General features: G+C 45.7%; 3 protein-coding genes across 6 annotated transcripts; 2 read left to right on the plus strand and 1 right to left on the minus strand.

Moving 5' to 3' along the window:
- Positions 1-356: 356 nt before the first annotated feature.
- On the plus strand, positions 357-1,634 carry LOC127783930 (uncharacterized). The gene has a single exon (XM_052311088.1). It carries the CDS (start codon positions 486-488, stop codon positions 1,170-1,172), a length of 687 nt encoding a protein of 228 aa, XP_052167048.1. The 5' UTR covers positions 357-485; the 3' UTR covers positions 1,173-1,634.
- A 3,254-nt stretch (positions 1,635-4,888) lies between these two features.
- Positions 4,889-5,801, plus strand: LOC127785477 (uncharacterized). Its single transcript, XM_052312936.1, has one exon. The coding sequence runs from the start codon at positions 5,091-5,093 to the stop codon at positions 5,562-5,564; it is 474 nt and encodes a 157-aa protein (XP_052168896.1). The 5' UTR covers positions 4,889-5,090; the 3' UTR covers positions 5,565-5,801.
- A 268-nt stretch (positions 5,802-6,069) lies between these two features.
- Positions 6,070-9,395, minus strand: LOC127785476 (ethylene-responsive transcription factor CRF6-like). 4 transcript variants are annotated; one of them, XM_052312934.1, is made up of 5 exons: positions 9,158-9,395; positions 8,436-8,644; positions 7,886-7,970; positions 7,486-7,726; positions 6,070-7,398 (listed from the first exon to the last, which is right to left on the minus strand). In XM_052312934.1, exon 5 carries the CDS (start codon positions 7,335-7,337, stop codon positions 6,381-6,383), a length of 957 nt encoding a protein of 318 aa, XP_052168894.1. In that variant the 5' UTR covers positions 7,338-7,398; positions 7,486-7,726; positions 7,886-7,970; positions 8,436-8,644; positions 9,158-9,395; the 3' UTR covers positions 6,070-6,380. The 4 variants fall into 4 exon arrangements, with proteins under 4 accessions (XP_052168894.1, XP_052168892.1, XP_052168893.1 ...); XM_052312932.1 differs by having other exon boundaries at positions 9,151-9,395; XM_052312933.1 differs by having other exon boundaries at positions 6,070-7,410; positions 9,151-9,395.
- Between the last annotated feature and the right edge of the window lie 629 nt (positions 9,396-10,024).

Raw genomic sequence — 10,024 nt, forward strand, 5'->3', positions numbered from 1 at the left:
CCGTGCGCCGCGCCGCGTCTATACGCCATCTCGATGACACGTGGGGCCGGAGCGACTCTGGGCCCCACATGTCAGTCTAACGCAGCGCACGTTTTAACCCCAGGGGTTTAGAAGAGGTCAGGTGGGAAAAGGTCACACGCGTGCACACGTCGACCGCAACAAAACCTTTTTTTTTCTCCTCCCCCACACACGAGGCCCGACCACGCCCCCAGGTCACCGACAGGGTGGGCCCACCCGATTTACACCCCCCGACCAGGTCACTGACAGGGTGGGCCCGCCCCGATTTACCACCCGACCGCGATGTGGGCCCCACCCCCCGCGCGGTGGCTTTAAAGCGAAGGCATCGCCGCCTCCTCTCTCCTCTCCTCTTCTCTCTTCTCCTCCCCACGCGACGCGATAACGTGTTGATTTTTTTATTTTTTTTGAAATATTTTTTGTTGGGTTTTTTGCACGGCGGCGCCGCGGCGGCGGTGGCGGAGGCGGGGATGATGGAGACGGCGGCGGCGGCGATGCTGGAGGCCGGGGTGGGGAGGTTCCGGGGGCCGAGCGTGGCGGCGCTGCTGGCGGAGATGTGGGCGCCGCTGGCCGTCGCGCTCGCGGCGCTGGCGACGCTGCCCAGCCTTCTCCGGCGGCTGCAGGTGCTCATCCTCCGCCTCCGCTCACGCGGCAAGGAGGTCATCTCCTCCCACATCTCCACCTACTACTCCTCCGGCGACGACTCCGACTCGGACGGCACCGATGAGGACGAGGAGGAGGAGGACGACGAGGAGAGCTCCTCCGGCGAGGAGGAGAAGGGGCGGCGGCGCGAGAGGAGGATCGGGTATTACGAGGGCGTTGCCGACGACGACGAGGATGGCTGCTTCCCGTGGGGCGGCGCCGTGGTGCGGACGTGGCAGGATCTCCCCCGCCGCATCTCAGGCGGGGCGAGGCTGCTCGCGCCGGGGACCTCCTCCGCCGCAGCCGTCCGCCTGTGGGACTCGATCACGGCGAGCGGCGGCGGTGGGGCGTGGTGGGACGCCGATGAAGGCGGCCGTGCCCCGGCCGCGGAGGCGCCGCCGGTGGTACTCGGCTGGCGCCGCGACCACCCCCACCCCCACGCCGACGAGCACGCCGCCCGCCGCCGCCGCCGCCGCGCCGGCCTCCTCGCCGCCGTCGCGACCTCCCCCAAGTGAGACGTCACGGCACGGCACCGCACAGTGGGCAGGTGTGAATACGGTTTATTAGTCTTCCAGGTGGGCCCCACCTGTCAGTGGGGGAAATAAGGGTGATGGCCATTTGGGAGGGTTGGTGTGGTGTGGTGGTGATGGGGAGATTGATTGATTTAGCTGGTGGGATTTGCAATATTTAGGAAGAAAATTAATCAAAGTGATTAAAAAAATTTGGAGGATGTAGGGGGCAATGATTTAGCTGTTGCACTGCATCAGAAATTCGCAAGAAGAGATTGGAGATTTTTCACATCGGTTGATGGTGATCACACATTGGGGATGATGATGATGATGATGATGATGATCTATTCATGTATGTACAATTAATTACTAGCTTTTGTACCACCATTAATTCTTTGATTCATGTTGTGGTGATCAACAACAACAGAGATGAGAATGATAAAATGGGAAAAGCATCATTACCACTCTTTTTCTAGTCTTTCCAGTCCATTTTGTCATATGCCCCCTACACATTCTTCGATTTTAACTTAATTCGTGGAATCGGAGCTCCGGTCAGTGACATGTGGCCCCAACGAGGGGGTGCTAATTAGCGTGATTGATGATGGGGTGATTAGTGTGCCTGTTGTAGTGGTTACACGCAACTAATGGTACAATTTTGTATGATGCTCGTGCTCATGAGGAAGAGGTAGAATAAAACCTGTCATAATCTAGCCTTTATTTTGTTTTAGCTCATGATCCAAGCTTGCTTGAACAGGTATGTTTCCACGTGATTTGCAAAGTTTTGACCTTAAACGTTAATTAATGTACAGTAAATTACTACGCGTTTTAAGCAGCAGCTCAACTTTGAAAAGCAAATTCTGAAAAAACTTTGACAAAAAAAACAAATGAGACAGCGACTAAGGAAGCAACGACGCTAAATTAACCAGCCCGCTGATTCTACACAAAACTAAAGCGTTCAAACAATTTGTCAAAAATTTCAATTAATTATGGCGTTTAATCTAATTATTGACCAGCCATCACGTCGCCGTCCAAACCCTATCACCAAATACGCCTTTATGTGCCGAAAAATTTGGCCATTAGAAGCGTCATTGTCTCATATGTTCCTTTCTGTCATTTCCAGCTCTGTTGCACATCGCATTTAATTTGGAGGCAGTCACATCTTGGAACAAATTTGGGGTGAATTCGTGTCCTCCTAATCATCTTGTAATCATATTTCTTCAATTTCATCATGATATTGTCCCCTTGTGTGAAAGTCTCACAGGGGTTGCGATCTATCAAGAAAGCAGCTCACGCAGGCAACCAAACATCGCGACGGTCAGGAGATCGATAGATAGCTACGTATAAGGTTTGGTTGTGTATATCTTTCATAGATAAAAAGGCCAGATTAATAAAAACCTATTTTCTAAAAAAAAAACCATGTGTGAGGTGCACGTAACACGAGAAAAGCACGTGTATTCATGTAAGAGCTCTGGTTAGCTCCAACAGTTGAAGGCGGAATTCGTGAGAATTTTCAATTGACAACTCTCTTCACATTAAACAAATGGGTGAAATTCTTTGAGACCCTCTTTCAGACGCATAAATGTTACAGAATTTTCACAAAAAATAGTTCATTTCCTCAAAAATTCACGCAAAATTACTCCATTTCAGAGGTCTCAACTAATGTTATAGTCAATGAAAAGAAACTGTTAAAACTACTAATCAATTAAAAAAATGTTATTATTAATCCTTAAAGGGCCAACAGGGACAAGGTGTGAGACAACATTTTTGGAGCCCATATCAGAATGTTAAGGCAGAACAGAAAGTGCAATGGTGGGTCCCATGCTGTGACAGCAGAAGCTGGTATAGCGCATCATCCAGCACCTTTGACGGCAACCTCTCCACAGAGATGCCTAATTTAAGTTGCAATCATGCGATTGGTTAAGGTGCCTGCTGTTTGCCAGTAGTGCGACACTGTAGCACTTTTAAACACTTGCAAATAAAGATAAATTCTGATTTTTAGATCATTGAACGATTATTATCATGAATTATCTACTTGATTGCAAGGATAAATTAAATATTTTTGAAATAACATAACAAGTGATCTAATAAATATAGTAGGAGGAAGTTTTTTGAGAAAATGTATTTTTCGAACCGTAGAACAAATGGTCCTTTTCAATAATTAAAAAGAATATGGCCAATATATCTTGCCACTGCAGATTTTAATAAGCTGACGAAGTTCCTTTTTAAGATAAGCCTGCTTGGTGCAGCTGAAGCCTGGTGATTTTAGGATTAACTTTAGGGGCTTATTTGCTACTCTCATTGCTCAGCTTTCTGTTCTTGATTGCTAAGAAGATAAATAAAAAGTTCTTACACAATTATTCTTAAAGATCAAGTTTCAAAATTATCTTCAGTTTTTATAAGCCAAAGCAGGCTATGATGAAGTAGAATTATACTCCTGCATCTTTCTTGAACACAAAAGGTACCCAATGATGAATGATGAAGTACAGCTTTTTTGTTGTAGAAAAAATAATTTTAGGCTGCAAAGAAAAGGTTTACAGGATGTAATTCCTTGCTTTTTGGAGGCAATTTGGGAAATGGCAGATATATGCTGCAGCTTTAAACCTGCAAAGTTTCAGTTGCTACCTGTTGTTGAGTCTGCATATGAGCATGGAATTGTTCGCTTTAAAAGAAAAGATAGGATAAAAAGAACCATTAATTACGCTATTTAGACTATTTATTGGATTATTAGAACGGATTATTTACTCTATGCTTTAAAAGTCATTTTAATTTACTGTATTACTTAGACTACTTGTTTTAACCTATTTGTTTAGTTCATTTCTCGAAATATTTAATTTATTTCTATAATCAAGTAGATAATCCATGGTAATAATTCGCTCAATCATCCAAATCAAACGAGGCAACTTTTGAAGTTGAAAGGAGTATTTTACAGACCCAAGGTATTCTTTCTTAGAAACAAAATAATAGTTGGATATGGAGTAATGTGTAAAGTGATTTGTTTAGTACTTCCTCCGTTTCACAATGTAAGTCATTCTAGCATTTCCCACATTCATATAGTTATATGTCTAGATTCATTTAACAATTATATGAATGTGGGAAATGCTAGAATGACTTACATTGTGAAACGGAGGGAGTAGTAGAGTTACCTACCTTACATGCAGATTAAAAGTAGAAAGAACATGGTCAGGTTGTAAAAAAAAAAGGTTCCAACCTGAAGGAATGCTTTGCCACCAAAGAGAGAAAAAGAATATAGGGAGATAGAGAACATGTATATAAATATATATCCTGCACCTTTCACTACGAACCTGCCAAAAACTGTCAAATGTTTGTGTTGCCTGATTGAGACTGTCCCTCAAGCAATAGAAATCATGTTCTAATGGAATAAACTAGAATACCTCAATAAAATGCTCAACTTGCAAGGCAGCCTTGCTGCTTTTTACTCATCATGTTTGTTTAGCCTAACTTGCCTTTTAGAAAGGAAAAAAAATAAAAGATCTACCTTAAAATAAAGGAAAAGGAAAATAAAACTAGTTGATGAACAGAAGGCAATGTAAACTGCAAATGATATTCTAGAGATGAAAAGCTCAGTACATGTCACACTTGTTCTGCTTGACCCCCTGAACCATAAGACCAAAAAAAAAAAAAAAGATGTCAAGTCAATTGTCAACTGATCACAACTCAAGCATGAGTAACCTGAGTCTCCAGCACCAGACTGCAAAATCCTAACAGAGTGCTGAACCTCCCCCTCCTAATTCCAACCCGAACCCCCCGAAAAATAACCAGAACCGCGCCTAAACGAACCGCCGTTTCACTACTTAAACCCCTTCCCCCATTTTCTTCACTAAACCACCAAAAACCATCCTCCAAAACCACAGATCAACATCACCAAACCACAAATCAAGAAAGAAAAAAAAAACAGCAGCAGCAATGGAGAACAAGAAGAGATCACCACCATTGCCACCACTGTCATCAGTAGCAGCAGTAGTACTACTGGTACTCCTGCTACTGTTCACTTTCATGGCAACGGAGGCCAACGCCCAGGTGTTCTGCAGGTCGCAGTTCAACCTGGCAAACGAGGCCTGCAGCCTCCGGACCTTCTCCGGCCCCAACCCGGCGGTGCCGCTGCGCCAGCTCAACGAGTCGGCGGTGGCGGTAATGGCGGAGCACCGCGAGCGCGAGCACGGCCATGGCGGTGGCGGTGGCGGCGGTGGGCGGCTGCGCAGCCACCGCGCCGACCCCTACGACACGGCGTGCTGCCGGCGTCTGATGGGCATCGACAACGCCTGCATCTGCCAGGCCATGTCCTACCTCCCGGTGTTCATGAGCAGGGTCAAGCACGCCATCAAGCTCACCCCCGTCCCCGGCTGCGACGTCTCCTTCGAGTGCGCCGCCGCCTACTGATCGCCGGAGCGCCGCCGGCGGTGGCGGCGGCGGCCATGGGTCTTTCTTTCTTTCTCCACAGCATTTTGCATCCCACAGCTGAATTCAGAGAAGTTAACAACATCTAGAGAAATATGTATTCATGTTCTTCAGATGCTGCATCATTAGACTACTACTACATGGTGTTTCTATTAGCAGTAATGTGGCTATGTCAATCATTTTGAATTTGAAACTAATTCCATGCACTAAGAGAAGCAATGTTGGATACTATTATTCTTTTGTTTTCATTTTTGTGTTACTACTCTTGTCTGACAGAGTTACACATGTTCAGCAGAGAGTAGGAATCCAATCAACTAGGGAACTGATCCTTCAGAAAGAAAAGCAACGTTACCATGTTTAACAACAAAAATTAATCATTTTTGTTCAACAATGAACTATTCTTAGCTGTTCATTGCCTAAAATTAGTAAGGTTATTTACAATAACTGGATTTTAACAGGCCTATATTTACATTTGTACATAACTTCAGAATCACAAGAACAATATCAAAATTAACAAATATAATAATGGCGTCCAACAAATACACAACCAAACTGAGATCAAGGACGGTCTGTCACCACAATCTCATTAACATTTTTGAGATTGAACATATACATAAATACTGCGGTACTCATTTGTTTGCTGTAGGGGGACTGTACAATTTTCCGGCAAAATTGGAGATGAAAATCTCCAGATCATACACTCGCCCTGCCAGCAATGTGAAAGATGGATACCTGAATCTACCTCCTGCACTCAATTCAATCAACAAGAGGTTTTCACATAGAACAGGATTCAAGCCATCAAAGACAGTTGAGTTCTTGTTCCAATGAAGCAAAGTTGAACCCGTCCCAGTTGAGTTCTGCATCGAGGTCGAACTTCAGATCTGTGATAGGCAGCGGCAGGTGGCTGATGTCTGCAAGGCCAATGTAATCATCGCCCAGTGGCACATCTGCCATGCCGATAAAATCACTAACTGGGAACGCATCTGCAAGCCTAGTGAAATCATCAGGTGGAAATTCATCAATATGGCCCACACAGTTGCTCACAGGAATCTCATCTATCCTGCCAAGAACAGCGCCCATCGAAATCTCTTTGCCTTTAGGCATGGACGGCAAGTTCAGCAAGTGCTCATCCTCAGTCTCATGGCTAATCTTCACTGACACTCTCTTCTGCACTTCTGGCTGTGCCTTAATCTTCTGAGCTTGTGGCTGTGCCTTAAACTTCTGCTCAACGGTCTCACGGTTAACCACCACTGACACTCTCTTGTGTTCTTGTGGCTTTGCCTGAATCTTCTGGTCACATGACTGAGATGAGGACACGCAGGATATAGTAACAGAGCTTGACAAATCTTCCTGCTCTGATACAGAAGATTGGATTTTCAAGGCCATCAACTCTTCATGGAACTGGTTTGATTGTGCAAGATATGCCGCAGCGGCCTCCTCCTCACTGTTAAATGTGCCAATCCATTTCCTTGATTTTCTCACAGGGTCACGTATTTCTGCAGCCCATTTGCCCCACGCCCGCCGGCGCACACCCCTGTATTTGCTCGTCGGTTCCTTCTCGGAATCCTTTACAGTCTTTGTGCCACATTGAACAAGGGTCTTAACAGGTTTGGATGCCTTGGAGCTTTCCATTGGAATTAGTATTTCCCTTGAAAATCTCCTTTCCTTCTTATTCTGGTCATCTTCATCAGAGGAGTCAGTGGCATCAGGATCAGAGCAGAAAACACGGACTTTCCGTGAAGAGGGCACCATCATCTCAACGTGCAACCAGAACAAGATCAGAGATTATTGGATTACAATTGGCCTTGATTGCAGTCTGCAGAGAAGGCTGAGGATGTGTCAAATATGCTCATAAAAGGATATGAAATTGCAAAGAAGCAAAACAGAAAAGATGTTCACCTACCAGGTAAGAGTTTAGATGAATCAGGACAAAAGTTTGTTGTCTGCTCTCTAAGCTTATCGCAATAACTCGAAAAACCAGAAACAGAGCCTTTGTCCAACTTCTGTTTAAAACTGGAGCAAAAGAGAGCTCCTGTGTGTACAGAGATGTCCGAGAGAAATCTCAAATCTGGCCGACTTTGTGAACTAGAAGAATGTCAGGTTGCAAAAGTTCGGATTCTGTACTTGATCCACTCAAGCCAAACCTGAAAGAATAAAAAGGAAAAAGAGGTTTTGTGATGATGCCCTGTAAGTTAGTCTTGAAAAGGTTCTCTTTAAGTAGTACAAATAAACTAGGAAAGTTATAATACGGAAGAGCAGTTATTTGCTGATAATATATTGCCTTAAAAACAGCCAACACTTACCAAGTCTTAAGGCAATTTGGGGGCTATCTTCAATTGTCACCAGTCTAAATGAAGAAAGCCAAAGTATTTCACCCCAAATCCAAATCTGAAACCAACAAGCAAAGAAGGCACATTGGTCATTATTAGAGCAAAGAATGATCAAGCAAGCGTATCCATCTTTGCATCTAAAAATAGTGAAACGTTATGACTATGACAAGATCAACAAATCAATCCTTATTAAGCCGCTCAGCTGGGTAACCAGTCCAAACTTGCATCAACATTCTTAACACAGTTATGCAGTCATATATACTCATTGAATTAAAAGAATAATATATCCACCCACCATGCCCTCCTCTAGATATGCAACTAGCAACTGAAAAAACAATCTTCCATCATGCAAGGAAGACAATCTTAATAAACATATTAGTACATATAATATATGCTGTCCTAGAAAGAAATAGAGAAACAACAACATGCACACACGACTGACTTTATTTACCGAGATAATGGACAATATTGGTTTCAATTCAAACGAATCGGATTAAACCAAACAGAGAAATGCATGGGTTACCTGGAGATCGTGAAGGGATTGTGCTGTGTTCTTGCGCCCCTCGTATACCAATTTCGAAGGAGGAGGATGAGAAGGGAGCAGGAAGAAACCGTTGGCGGCGACTGGAGCTCAGAACCATGGAGAAACAGGGGTAGAGCAGGCGACATAAATCAACAGCGAGCACCAGCTGCGGCGGCGGAGACGACGAGCTTTACTCCTCCTCTTCCTCTCTGCTCCTCCCAGCATCATCACCACAAGCGGATCGATCAACATCACAAGCGAATTCGAATTCATCATCAAGGAAAGTAAAAAGAAAAAGAAAAGAAAAAAAAAGAGGAGATCAAGAAAGGAAACAGAGGACGCGAAAGCTAAGAATCCAAGAACTTTCCATCCAAAATTCAAGTATTCACACCCAGCACAATCCCCCCAGATTAGATTGGCAGCTGATTAATCACAACCCCCAGAAAAAATCCCCCCACAAACCCCCACAAAAAAAAGTAAAGGTAAAAAAGAAAAAAAAAGATAGAAACAAACCGAACCCACCCACGAAATATCTCCGCAATAATACCAACCCAAAAAAAAAAATCCAATCTTTCAACGAGGAAGAAGAAACACGTCGCCACCAACAACAACACACCGATCCACGCCGAGCCAACCCCAACCCCAACCCGAGACGATCCGATATTGGAGGAAGAACAAAGAACAAGAAAGGAGACAGCAGAGGGCGTCACCTCACCACTTACAGGCAGCTGAGGCGACGACGCGATCGATGGCGCGAATGACGTGGCAGGAAGTGAGTGAGTGAGTGAGGAGGCGGTGGCGGTGAGATGGCGAGGCGGAGGAGGAAGAAGAGGAGGAGGAGGAGGGGTTTATTAATGGTGGTGGTGGGGGGAGGGGAGGTTTTTGGGGGAGAAATTGCGGGCGATTTGGAAGCGAAGCGAAGGAGAGAGAATGAAGAAGACGAGCGGAGGAGGGAGGCGAAACGTGTGATGTGTACGAGGGAGGGGCTCATTAATTATGGGGGGAGGACTCGTATCGCACCGGTTGGGGATGAATGAAAAGAATGGGTGGAATTGATCCGACCACACCCCCATTGTACCCATGATGTGATGAGAGAGCTTTTTTTATCTCTTGTGCAACATTCGTATTATTATTATCTACTTAATCGTAGGGATAAATTAAATGGTTTTTTTTTACGGAATTGCTACACTTCAGTCGACAGAAAACCTACCTCCAAATCTTGCAATTTTTGGTTCACTGGATGTGCTTCACAATTCGTGCTCCAGCTGCCTCTTCTCCAACTCCAACGAACTCCTCTTCTTCTCCGGCGCCAACGACAACCCAAACTCCGATGAAGGGCCGACGAATTAGGGTCCTGGGGGTGGGGTGGGAAGGGTGGGAGGGGGAGGGGGAGGGGGGAGAAGGGGGAGTTCGCCGGACTTAGAGGGATGGCCGGGGAGGTGGCAGCCCGGCGGTGGGTGGCAAATCGGGCGGGCGGCGAGGCGCCGGAGCCGTGGGGCTGGAGGACGGGGGGTGGGCCAGTGTTGGTGGCGGGGGCATCTCATCGCCGACGGCTCGAGGAGGAAGGAGGGGGAGAGGCTGGCTGGGGG

This window comes from Oryza glaberrima, chromosome 9, assembly GCF_000147395.1.
Source record: "Oryza glaberrima chromosome 9, OglaRS2, whole genome shotgun sequence".
Taxonomy (NCBI): Eukaryota; Viridiplantae; Streptophyta; class Magnoliopsida; order Poales; family Poaceae; genus Oryza; species Oryza glaberrima.